Raw genomic sequence first — 13,651 nt, 5'->3', positions numbered from 1 at the left:
AAATTCACGCGTATAAGTGCAGCGGCCATATTTGTTGTGGGCACAGCACACTTGATAAATAATTATGTAAAACAATAACTGGGCAGTAAATTAGGTGTCAGATAACGTGCTCTACATTTATTGACTACTGTATGTGCTAGTGTTTCGTTTTCTTTTGCCCTTAAACAAGATGTCCGCATGGGACTCATTTTCGATGTGACACAACGTTGTGTCCGGCGTCTGCATGTGAAGACTGAGAGGAGGACTAGGAGCATAGTGCTGCAGCTGGAGCAGGCAGCCGCCGTGTTGGTGGTGATACCTCCTTTTGGAGATGGCGGAGGTGAAAGTGAAGCAGGAGAGCGCAGAGGCTGCAGAGATAGAGAATAGGTGCGCTGTTGGGACATCTTCCTTCTCTCCCACCTCCTCTGTCCTTATTTACACTTAGCCATTACTAGTCTCTGATATTCAATACAGATCTATATATATATATATATATATATATATATATATATATATATATATATATTACACCACTTTCTTTACAGTTTAAAGGGGGGGGGGGGGTGTGAAAAATCATTACGTAGCGGTTAAGTAGCAGCAAATGTAATTGGTGTAGCGAAAGATGAGGAAGTCCCAATATATACAGTCAATGTTATGTTGGGTACACACTATGGCCCTTCATTCAGATCTGATCACAGTACAAATTTGTTTGGAAAATGGGCAAAACCATTTGCACTGCAAGTGGGGCAGATGTAACATGTGCAGAGAGAGTTCAATTTGGGTGGGGTGTGTTGAAACTGAAATCTAAATTGCAGTGTGAAATTAATGCAGTCAGTATTTACCCTGCACAGAAACAAAATAACTCACACAAATCTAACTCTCTCTGCACATGTTACATCTGCCCCCCTGCAGTGAACATGGTTTTGCCCATTTTCCAAACAAATTTGTACTGCGACCAGATCTGAATAAAGGCCTCTGTGATTACTTGAATGTTATATTGTTTTAGCAATGGTCTGTATGATACATTAGCAAAATCTCAGGTTGTCCTGGCAGGCGCGCTGAATGCATCGTGCAGTGTGGACCGTGGGGTGTATCCTGCTGTCGCATTGTTTTGTGTGTATCCAATGTTGACTTTGGGTAGTTGCTAAATTTTAGTGGGCTTAGGGACCTTTCATGCCAGGGGGAGGAGCAAGGCCGGTGGCACTGTACTCTCACTATACCTTTAGTAAGCAGGTGGAGGGTGTCCATTTGGGCTATCTACTGTCTGGCGAGCGCAGCGAGCCACCGAGCCCGAAGCGTGGCGAGCGCAGCGAGCCCTGCGGAGGGAAGCGGACACCTTCACAGGTATACGCGTCCCCTCGCGGGCTTCACAGGTGTCCGCGTCCGCTCGCCACACTTTCTATTCTCAACTCCACGCCGACGTGGATAGTGGGGGTATGAAAAGGTCGTAGGACGCGTACTGCCGCCCCTCGCGGGCTCGCTGAGCTCGCCACGCTTCGGGTTGACGTTGATCGTGGGGTGGCGTTAACAATTGGGGGGGCCATTTCACACTTCAGGGTGGCTATTTGGCCTCTGTGGGCCTTTTAACATTGTTCCCTATGGAAAATCGGGTCAATTGGGACTTTTAACATGGTTCCCTATGGGAAATCGCGGTAATCGCGTCGGTCGCATCGCATGCGATTTCTTGGTACATGACGCGATGGGCGCCCTTCTAGGTAAAGAGTACCAATGGTTTTCTTGTGATGGTAGTGATTTTTGATGGTAGCCATCATTGAATGGTGTGGTAGCGATGGTTTTTCTATGGTAGGAGCCAGATCCCCTTCGTAGAGAGGACCTGCACTGGATCCACCTCTACCTAGAGGGGGGGATATATAAATGTATGGCGAATGTTCACTTCAGCTAAACTAAAAGAAAATAAATTACAGACAAAATACAAAACGCTGTAAAAGGCATGTAACAACTTCTGTCCTCACCTTCCCTCACATCTTAGTCCTTTCCACGAAGGTAAAATAGTCACAACCATCATCCTATATATTACCATACAGCTGAACTTAGCTGTTTCCATGGAGAAAGGAAGTGGCTTCCTGTTGCACATGCAAGAACACTCAAAATGTTTTTCCTTTTTATCAAATTCTTTCATATTCTTTTGATGCAATAGTTAGTTATGATCACATCAAACGTTTTGATGCTGGAAGCCCAGCCATCATTTCATCCATCAGTATGCTGTTCACAATGAGATCTCATATCTGAAATGTTGCCCCATAGGAGCCGTATTGAATAGCATCAAGACTAGGCTATTGGCATGTTCTGATGCACTTACGTGGACTCTTATTATAAACATTTCAGGTGTATCCAATTATCGCAGATAATTGCTTCACTGGGGACTTTCCTATTCGCCTCGATAAGCTAGCAAAAGTCGGAACTTTGTTTCGCCTTCCTCAGGCATGCGCAGGGAAGTCCCTGATTAGCGCCAGCTTTTCAGGGCTGCAGGAGTGAAAACACACAGGTTCCACTGAACCTGTGTGTTTTCACACCAACAAAAGTTTGTATATACGGGAGATCTAAATGGATACCCTGTAAAAAAAAATTAACCAATATTTTATATGAAACATATAAAACATATTTTTTTATATCCCATTCTTGCTTCTGATGTTTCATTGCGCCTAAATGCATACCCTCCCCCCCTTGGAGTTATTTATTTTAAAGGGTTTTAGGTGTGTTTGTAAAGGTCCCCATACACTATGTGATTTGGGCCTCAATTCCAGCGGATCAGGCTGAAAAATCTGATGAAATAGACCCCAATCACATGTGTATGACAACCGATTTAATGTGCGGTCCTGTGCGCATCGGATCAGAGGTTGGATGGGCTGCATGTAAGATAACTTGCACGTGCAGCCACCAGCGGCACATCGTGGGTGCTTTTTAGCACCCGCGTTGTATTGCATCCGATACGGCCTGATACTAGGTGTGGCACACACCTACCTGCAGAGCGGGTAAGCACCAGGCAGGAGAGGCCCTCCCCCAGTTCTGCATCCTCTGCATTCCGTGGGCGGCGGGTTGGACAATAATATAAAAAAAAAAATGAAACAGAATGGGTGGCCGCTGAGAGAGCTCTGCCTAGAATTACATCCATATTGAAAGCCAGAGGTACAAAATGTATATTCAGCAGGTCAGTGCAGCAATCTTTAGCTTCCATGGAACACTAGAGTTTCCCTGTTAACACTAGAACTCTGGACACAGCACCTCACCTGACCTTGTGACGTTGCTGATGGGACCCTAGAGGACTGTCATAATGTATTGTGGTCCTATGAGTTAGTTACAGTTGTTTTGGGTGTTGCGCAGACCCCATGTGGCCATTGACCCCAGTTTTCAACAAGGCAGGATGCAGGCAAGAGGTTGTTCCATAATGGCATGGGATGTGTTCATGTGGCATGGGTTGGGTCCGCTGCTCTGCCTGAACATGCCATTGACATCACTCCACTGAGGGCAGGAAAGGAAGATGGCTAAATGAACATGGGAGAGCAGAGAAATGTTTACTGATGGGAAATTTACTGTTGTCAGCACAGGTCTAGGGAAAGGAATGACACTGTACATTTGCTACATAATAGGGATTGGCTGTGGAAATTAGGGAAAGTTGCTACAGGTAACTATATTATAGGTGAAGGATATTTTGTTGAAATGCAGAACTAAAGGTGTTGCTTCTGTTTTAGGATTATAGAGCTGTGCCAGCAGTTCCCCCATGGAATCACTGACCAAGTTATCCAGAATGAGATGCCTCAGATTGAAGCAAAGCAGAGAGCTATGGCGATCAACCGCTTACTGTCAGTTGTAAGTGCACTCATTCCTAACATGTCATGGCAAAAATGAATCTGTAAGATTAACCCACCAGTTTACATTTTCTTGTCTGTAACAGAGGAGATACATAGATGTTGTAAAATACTGTCATTCAAATTGATTACTTAAGCGATCTTAAAGTCTATTCTAGTTTGCAATACAATACAGAGAAGTGATTTATAAAGTGTTCTATTAGTAGTGTTGGATTTTTTTAGGGCAGGGTGCTGACCTCTGAGCAGGGCACATTTTTCAATCAGGAGGGCATACTTTACGTTCTAAATTTTACATTAGAAACCAAATAAAAATCATATTTAAAAAATTGCACACGTATCAGGATTACGACCATTTTACATTGTCACGCACACTGTAATGCCCATTATACATTATACTACAGACCGTAATGGCCATTACATATTATGCCACATAAGTGCACGGTACGGTCGTTAGGTCGACACATACAAGGTCAACATGCATTGAGTTAACCACTGAATGTCGACATGGCTTAGGTCGACACAGGAAAAATGTAAACTGTCAAAAGGTCGACACAGATCTTTCCCTTCTTTTTTTTTTTTTTTTTGCCGACATTTGGCCAAAGCATAGTGAGCGGACGTGGTACACATTGACGGTGTCAATGTCGACATTCGGGACAAAAATAAGTGAAAAACCCACGTTGACATTTTTTGACTATCGGCATTCACATTCTATGACTTTTCTGAGATGAGATCTTGCATTTACCCCAAACATCTGCAACAGTGGGGAAAAAAATTCAAATTAGTCAGGCATCCAGGGCTGGACCACTACACATGGATTGTTCCCGCTTCTTCTGTTCATCATTACTTCTCTCCTGCCCGTGGTCCAAATATGCCTTTTTTATTTTTTGTTGTTGTTTTTTTTCCTTTTTTTTTAATTAAGGGAATGTTAGCACTACACTAGGTATTGTATAGTGATCGTAACCACTGCTACCAGTTTGCTATATTGTGACATCTTCTTTGTATTACTTTATGGTTTTTACTTCAAAAACATAAAAAATATGGGTACTTGTGTATTATCTGGGCGCCTGGTTTTTTTGATTGTATGCCTTAACTTAAGGCATACAATCAGATGCGATGGACCCGTTTTTTTGGGGGGAAAAATCTGATCCATCGCATGCAACCAAATCACATGCGATGCGATGGACCCGATTTTTACATTGGATCCAATGTTAAATGGTCCCTGAGACCCTATTTTACATTGGGTCCAATGTTAAATGCACCCCAGACCCCATTTTCTATTGTATACCCACCCTGTTCATACCCCCACTATCCAAGTGGGCATGGAGTTGATTGTATATAGTGTGGCGAGCCACCGAGCCCGAAGCGTGGCGAGGGGACGCGGATTAGTTAACATGTATTCTGCGTCCCCTCGCGGGGCTCGCTGCGCTCGCCACACTGTATAAAATCAACTCCATGCCCACTTGGATAGTGGGGGTATGAACAGGGTGGGTATACAATAAAAAATGGGGTCTGGGGGGCATTTAACATTGGATCCAATGTAAAAATCGGGTCCATCGCATGCGATTTGGTTGCATGCGATGCGATCGACCCGATAAAAAAATCGGGCGCCCAGATATTACACAAGTACCATAATATGAATTCTGTTCCACTGGTTGCATTGATTATATTTAATAGAAATGTGATACGCTGGCAGAGGATATGGGTAGTTATAGCATGGAAGCAGCCGTTAGTGTGATTAAATTAATTGCTCTATAAACAAACACACACATATTTTTATATATATATATATATATATATATATCTCCTTGCTGGTACAGGTTGAGTATCCCTTACCTGAAATGCTCGCGACCGGGAGCATTTTGGATAAGGGGATTTTGGAATATATATATATATTTTTCCATACTTGCCTGGTCCCCTGGTGATGCCCCGGCGTCCACAGTGGCCTTCAGGATCCTCTTCAGCAGCATCTCCGGTCCCAGAGTTGCATTGCGCGAGTGCTGAAGAGGATTCTGGAGGCCGCCGTGGACATCGGAGAAGATGTAAGTATGCAAGAAAGGGGGGGGGGGGGAACCCCAAAATATTCGGGTTTTGAAATACAAGAATAAGGGAAACCCGACCTATACAGTACCTAGTGTATTGGTAAGTCACAGTCTCAGAAATATTGCTTCAGACGATTAAATGGCCACTTAGTGTAGACACTGTAATAATTCTATCCTCATATGATGATTGACTTACATTTTAATATTGCTAATATCTCACGTTGTCTGTACTTTTTTTCCCATTTGCGGGTAAAGGGTCAGCTGGATCTCCTTAGAAGCGGCACAGGCCTTCTGTACAGGATGAAGGACGCACAGACTGCCGGGTGAGGATTCTTTACTTTACTTCAGACAAACATGTTGAGGTCCAACATCAACACTTTGGCATCGATCCTATTCCGTCCGAAGGGTGCGAGGTGCCATTTTCATGTGTTTAAATGCTGGAAATGGCACCTGATTTAGCCGATCTCGCATCCTTTGCTGGGCTGAATTCAGTTAAAATTGCTCGCACCCCAGTTCTGTGATGATTTGCACTCGCGAATCATCCACACCCAATAGGATCGACCTGTTACTGTTGCATTTTGTTTTATGCTCCCGTCCTGTTTTCAAATAATTCTTAGTTTTTCCTCTGTTTCCGGTCACAGTAAAATGAAGGGGTCTGATAACCAGGAAAAATTAGTTTACCAGATTATTGAGGACGCAGGCAATAAAGGTATGTTTTGTTACTTCTATTTGTTTTATCAGTTCATTATTATCTACCCTCATGACTGTGTTATATTATGAGCATTGATCAATACAGAGTATTGGGGCCCTGATGCTCTGATAGTCTTGCAATGGCAGTCAGAGGAGGATTGTACAAAGTGATTGGCAGGGAGCAATTGGGTGTCTGTGCCATTGCCTGCAACCCCTTAAGCCATAACAGTGACTCCAGTGACTCACTTCCTGCAGCCATGCTGTGTGTACTTAGAATTTCAATAATCGACTAATCTATGAGCAACGCTTTAATCAATAAAGCAACCAGTGCATTTCTCCAGTTGGCTACATCAATAGCATAAGAAGTTCTCACATTAACTACAAACAAATCTGCAAATGCATAAAACATAACTCTGGATCCAGCCCCAAATCCTTCTACACATGGCTATTAAAACCAAGCACTGGTTGCTCATGTAATGTGTAAATAAAGCTTGGTTAACTTTTCTTCAGGGAAATAAACTTTGTGCCAAATTTGGATTACCACTAGTAATCGCGCTTCTGATATCTGTAGTATCAACTTAAAATATGGTTGTGGATATTCAACTGTAAAACCCCCATGGCGCATGGTCATCCTCCCATCTTCCTACAGGGGATAGGGGCTGGGAATTTCGGTGACTGCTTGGAAGCTCAAGGGCTGCTGGAAGATATAGGTGGCGTGGTGATTTCTATAGGGATCACTGCCTCTAAGTTACTCTTATGGTATTGATTATGAAAACATAGCGGTTGTGGGAAGAACCATGCCACAAGTTTTTTCAAATTTCCCACTGTCAATTGAATTCCCGTATATGTATAAACCACCTGCAGTGTATAGAAATAAGTTTTATTGTTATGTACAGTTACGGTACTGCAAGAATTTTTTTTTTTTTCCTTTCTTTTTTTGCAAGTTTTTTTTTTTTTTATAGCCCTTTCTGATACGTAGGCTCTCCAAATATTTCTCTCAGGGCAGATACTAGGTTGTGCTTCGCAGATCTACAGAGATTACAGAAAAGGCAACATAAGCTGCATTACCACCTACAGAACAGATTTCACTTATGTATTATATAGCTTCCCTTCTGGACTTGTAACTTGGTAGGACTGCTATGCTATTACTGGTGCCTGTCCTTGTGTTTCCCTCCTATGTCCCTATAGATTGTAAGCTTGCAGAAGGCCCCTCCTACCTCCAAGTCTGTCTGTTGTTAGCCAGTTTTTTTTATCACTGTCTACAATTTTAAAGCGCAACGAAATCTGCTGCGCTATATAAGAAAATGTAAATAAAATAAATGAGGAGGTTAAAATAGTATTCCGCCAACAGGCTGGTTATCTATATTTATTTGCTGGTGGAGTGATAATCCTTTTTTTTTTTTTTCTTCATATTTTATGCTTCACTTCTTGGGCACCAGAGTCATTATGTGTAAAGGCCCCTATACACCTGAAAGACATTGCACCCAGTCATACAATCGCAAGGTATTGTATCATGGATTGAATGCAGAGTGTATGCACATCGTGTGCACCCAATCGTGCAATGCGCGGTCCTGCGGGTTGGAGTATTGGTCCTCTGATTAAACGTGCTGCATGTCTGATGAGTTGGGATTGGGAGCTGATTGCTTGTTGCCGATATTCCAACGCTATCACATCCTGTACTGCTGGATTAAGTGACCATACAAGATGTATCCTAGTGCTGAGATAACTGATAATTATATTTTTCTCCTGGTATTACTGCACCAGCAAGCAAAAGTAAAATTGCTAGATGTAGCAGGGCCTGATGCTCAAGATAGGGGGATAGGCTCATTAGATCATTTATTTATTTGGATAATGCAGCTTTAAGAGCGATGACTCCACTGCTCTGCTCTCTTCCAAAAATCTGAATCCATATATAATAATAATAATGCAGTATATTAAGGTTATGTAAACCAATGTACTGCATATGGTAAGATCCACGTTTGTTGTTGATGTAACTATAATGTATTATTGCTCTAGTGTATAAATCATTTTAGACTGTGCCTGATTTCCTCTAGGTATATGGAGCAGAGATATACGATACAAAAGTAATCTTCCTCTCACCGAGATCAACAAAATCCTGAAGAACATGGAAAGCAAGAAACTGATTAAAGCTGTCAAATCCGTAGCGGTATGGTGTTCATTAATCTCTACCATATGCAGAGCTGACACATGGTGCTTTTGTAATATTAGACAAAAATCGCATTGTTAATGTGACTTGCTTTTTGCATGATAGGATCAGTTCTAGCTTTGAGGTTCTAGCCGGAACGCCTCTTTGATGGATGGTGAGTGTCTTGAGAGTAAGGAAAGTGTCTAGTTTGGTGGCGTACAGGTGGGGAGGGGGTGAAGGTGATGGGGAATGAATGTGGTGGGTTGAAAAGGATAAAGATGGAAGGTTTTGGAATGTATTTGTTCTGTAGTAACAGAGGAGAGTGTATGGCGGTTGTGTGGGAATGGAGTATGGTTGGGTTTGAATGATGGGAAGTTCTGATGGGTGAGGGATCAGGTGGTAGGAACAGTACCTCGGATAAGGGTAAGTCTTTACACATGGTGCTGCTAATTGGCGGGCTGGGTGCCGGCATCGGCTGGCATGAAGGAGGGATGCCACAGGGCCGCGCATCGGGACTGGATGCGGCCAAACACGGTGCAATTTTGACTATATAGTCAAAATCGATAGCCAAAATTGCACCGTGTGTACACCGCTTAAAAGTTAGGAAGTAGGGTGATTTCAAATATACAAAGATTAAAACATAAATAGGTATTGCAAAAAATTCTTAGTTACTTATGCTTGGCGGAAATTGGTTGAGGGTAATTTATTTTATTTATGTGTTTTTTAATTTAGTGCCATTGCAAAGCTTTTATTAAAAGCTATCTAGAAGATAATTGGTCATTGTGGCCAGCTTCTCCACTTGACAATCACTCCATTCATTAGAACATTGTTTCTCAACCTTTGTCCGTAACGCACACTAACCGTCCAGGTTTAGTGATATCCATGCAAGAGCACAGATGGTTTTTTGGTTGAACTTAGAAATTGGCCATCTTTCTGCCAATGGAAGGTCCCATGAGGGTAGATTTCTTGCAGCTTTTAAAACCGACAAAAGGAGATGTTGCCCATAGCAACCAACCAGAATTTTATCATTTTATAGGATGCTTTAGAGAAGGGATAACCAGTATCTTTATTGGTTCCTAATGACAACACCACAACCTTTCATTTTACCCCACAAAATCTAAATTTTGCTTCCAATAAGTCTTTAGCTACTTTTGGGTGTAAATAAATGTTCAGATCTTTATCAATCAACCTTATTTTATTAATCTAACAACAATATGTTTGTGTTTTTATACATTTAGGCTTCAAAAAAGAAAGTTTACATGCTGTACAATGTCCAACCAGACCGCTCAGTGACTGGCGGCGCATGGTATAGTGACCAGGACTTCGAGTCAGAATTTGTAGAAGTGTTAAACCAGCAGTGCTTTAAGTTCTTACAGTCCAAGGTAAATAGTAGCTTACTACGCTATGGTGTCTTCTGCGTGTATGTGACATTTTCTAACTAATGGAGGCCTGCAGATTTGTATTCTCACTGTTCTTGGTGCCTTCATAGAATAGAAACATTTTGCTTCCACTAAATCTGACTGTAGCCTTGTCCTTTTCTCATCAAAGGCAGAAGCAGCCAAAGACAGTAAGCAAAATCCCATGATCCAGAGAAACAGCTCGTTCGCCTCTTCACATGAAGTCTGGAAATACATATGTGAACTTGGCATCAGCAAGGTAAGAGCAGAGAAGTACCAATGGGCCATGTCTTATACATATAGGGGATATTCAATCTCCCGGCGCTATTCCCGATGGGGGAAATAGTGCGGGGCCCTATTCGGTGCTGTCTTCACAAGCAGTCGGGCACATTCTGCCAAGATCCCTGTTCAATGCTGTCGGGGCCCTGCCGCTATTTCCCCCATCAGGAATAGCTTCGGGGCCCTATTCGGTGCGGTCTTCCCTGAAGCATTGAACAGGGATCTCAGCAGAATGTGCCCAACTGCACAAGCAGTCGTTCTGCCGAGAATGGGCGAAAATTAACAAGCTCCCGGCTGCAGTTCGACAATTTCCGGCCACTTCTTGCGGCCACGCCCCCTTCTCGGTGCTCGGCAGGCGGGACATTTAAACCTCCATAGTATCTGCTTATATGGGTAAATCCCTCTGTAAATGGAAAAAATTATCATGGTTTTACAGTATCTTAGCTGGCGGATGTGTTGTGTAGGGAAGGTGATTTTTCTGTATTCTGAAAACTTGGATTGGATGATCATATAGTAATAGACCCACCCATGGTTATAATAGATTAAAACGGAAAAAAACAGCCTATACCAAGTTAATGTTACATTTTCGCCATGACTGCCATATTTAAATGATTTAACAATAACATCTATGTGATCATAAGGTAAAAAGGCTTATTAATATTCATAGCAGATTTCCTATACTTCAGTATTTGTGGACATTGCCAGAAGCCTCTCAGTATATAGTCTAGCTGATACAGCAATAGGTTTTGTACATACAGCATTAATGTCTTGTCAATGTAGCACAACTTTCACATATGAAATGTTACTATATTTTCTAGATCTGGGGTAGCCAACTCCAGTCCTCGTGAGCTACCAACAGTTAATGTTATCCAGATCTCCTCACAGAATCACAAGTGAAGTAATTAGCCCCACCTGTGGATCTTTTTAAAATGTGTCAGTGAGTAATGAGTGCACATGTGCAGCAGCTAGGTTGTCTGGAAAATGTGAACTGTTGGTAGCTCTCGAGGACTGGCGTTGGCTACCACTGTTCTAGATCAAGTTCTTTCAGATTTCTAGAGAGTACTTCCAACTGGTTATGGCGTCTTTCTTTTTAAAATGCTCTATTTATCCTATAAGGTTGAATTGTCAATGGAAGACATAGAAACTATCCTGAACACATTGATATATGATGGAAAGGTAGAAATGACCATAATCGCTGCTAAAGAGGGGACAGTGGGCAGTGTGGATGGGCAGCTGAAGCTTTACAGAGGAGTGAACCCAATCATACAGCCTGCAGGATTAGTGAGGACACCGTGTGGTCTGTGCCCGGTAAGCATTTATTATTTTATTTATTTATGCGGTTTAGATGTAATGCCATTGCCGTGCAGGCATCGGCCCACCTGCTTTCCCATGTGTGTCTTCTAGTATCTTATGTAAATGGTGCATTGTGGTAGCATAGTGACAAGGAATGAAACGTTTAGCCTGGAGATTCTTTAACCTACATTTTGGACAGAACGTTTAATGTTGTCATATTCTTTCCTACTAGGTCTTTTATGACTGTCATGAAGGTGGTGAAATTTCTCCGGCTAATTGTATATACATGACGGAGTGGATGGAATTTTAATGGTGCCTGCTGGTTCTGACTAGATCTCTGACTTGAAGTATAAAAAACTATTTGCATCTCAACTGACGTCGAGCAGCATGGAGTTCCAGACTGGATCGTTGTATGAAAGATATATTTATTTTAGACACAATTTTATCACATTTGGTATGTACCAAAGAGTCACCATGTGATCAAGGATGCATTCCACTATAGTTTTATTTAATTCATTACACGTCTCAGTTGCATTAAAGTTGTAAGGCAGCGGTCATGGGAATTGAAGATAACTGAAATAAACGAATTTCCTAAGATTGATTTGTTAAGTAATTATCATTGTTACATGATAAATAAAATAAATTATAAAGATACAGATCATAATATTTCACTCCGTGTATTCTCCAATTGTTTTCTTTTAAATTAGTGTCCCCATACCGTATGAAATATGTTGTGCAGGGGCAAATTCAGGAAAATATAATCCACTCTGCAGAACATTGGAGCAAGGGGGGTTATTCTGGTTGGTTTGCAAAAGCAAATTCTTTCTTTAATGGACAAAACCATGTGCACTGCAGGTGGGGCTGATGTAACGTGCAGAGAGAGTTACATTTGGGTGGGGTGTGTTCAAACTGAAATCTAAATTGCAGTGTAAAAATAAAGCAGCCAGTATTTACTCTGCACAGAAATAAAATAATTCACCCAAATATGACTCTCTCTGCACATGTTACATCTGCCCCACCTGCAGTGCACATGGTTTTGTCCATTAAAGAAGGAATCTGCTTTTTCAAACCAACCAGATTAACCCTCTAAGTGTGGCAGTGGTAGACGAACGTAGTATTCTACGTAGAAGTGTACACATTGGTATATTTATACACAGGATAAATGTGATTTGAAAAAGGTTAAACATTTTCTAAGCAGATATTCTCCTATTTCATGTTAAGGCTCCTGTCTCTTCTTCCTGGCAGCTACTCTCTGGTCCAGCTTCTTGTAAACTACTCTATGAATCTTTATTAAACAGTACATTAATGCAGCTCAGTTGTCATTTTAATGCATAAGCTATCTGCTAAAATACTACAATGCTATGTAACTGTACTTGTCTGTTATACTGAGTGATATGTTTACCATCATGTGTGGTATTAGTATATGGCTGGTAACTGAAGCTGCACAGAATAACAATTCTCAAACAGATTGGAAAGTCATGACCGTAAAGGTGCGTACACGCCGTATGATCCCCACCACCGCTGATATCTGGCAGTGGTCCATCATTGGCAAGTTTGACTGCGCACATCGGCAGTTGGGTACAGCGTACACACGGCGACAAAATGAACGATATCATTCAGAAGGGCTGAAATTAACGATAACGCCCAGTGTGTTCAGGGCTTAAACTGTTCATTTGTAAGCAAGATACTAATACCCCTTTCACATCGCACTTTTAAAACGGTATATTGCCGTTTTTTTCCCATTTTAAAACGTTTAAGGCTGCAATGTGAAAGTGCCAAAGTTGATTTACCGGTTAAAGTTAACTGGTATTTCAACACGTTTAAAAAGCAAAGTCCTACACGTTTTAAAGCCGTTTTTTAGGCAGTGTGAATGGCTCTATTTCAATGGCTTGAAACGTGTCCCTTGGGGGTTAAACGGGTTGAATGTTTGAATGGTATTAAATGATTTTTAAAATGGTTTTCACCTGCAATATGAAAGGTCTCAAGGCTCAGACCCGTTTT

The 13,651-nt window shown here is 41.8% G+C and overlaps 1 protein-coding gene across 1 annotated transcript; it reads left to right on the top strand.

Moving 5' to 3' along the window:
- The first annotated feature begins 62 nt into the window (after nt 1-62).
- On the top strand, nt 63-12,321 carry POLR3F (RNA polymerase III subunit F). Its single transcript, XM_083175948.1, has 9 exons — nt 63-366; nt 3,690-3,807; nt 6,101-6,168; nt 6,487-6,554; nt 8,590-8,702; nt 9,920-10,063; nt 10,230-10,337; nt 11,474-11,665; nt 11,883-12,321. The coding sequence occupies exons 1-9, from the start codon at nt 311-313 to the stop codon at nt 11,958-11,960; spliced, it is 945 nt and encodes a 314-aa protein (XP_083032074.1). The 5' UTR covers nt 63-310; the 3' UTR covers nt 11,961-12,321.
- The last annotated feature ends 1,330 nt before the right edge of the window (nt 12,322-13,651 follow it).

The sequence above is a fragment of the Crinia signifera genome, chromosome 3 (genome assembly GCF_055691185.1).
Source record: "Crinia signifera chromosome 3, ASM5569118v1, whole genome shotgun sequence".
In the NCBI taxonomy this organism is placed as follows: Eukaryota; Metazoa; Chordata; class Amphibia; order Anura; family Myobatrachidae; genus Crinia; species Crinia signifera.
The sequence above is the reverse complement of the archived record's forward strand: the minus strand, read 5'-3'. Positions and strand labels throughout refer to the sequence as shown.

What these genes read in the sequence shown, in the direction of transcription:
- POLR3F (XM_083175948.1), top strand. Translation starts at nt 311, where the DNA reads ATGGCGGAGGTGAAAGTGAAGCAGGAGAGCGCAGAGGCTGCAGAGATA. An exon ending in GCTGCAGAGATAGAGAATAG is followed by an intron (nt 367 to 3,689) that starts GTGCGCTGTTGG and finishes CTTCTGTTTTAG; the next exon opens with GATTATAGAGCTGTGCCAGC. An exon ending in TTAAGTTCTTACAGTCCAAG is followed by an intron (nt 10,064 to 10,229) that starts GTAAATAGTAGC and finishes TTCTCATCAAAG; the next exon opens with GCAGAAGCAGCCAAAGACAG.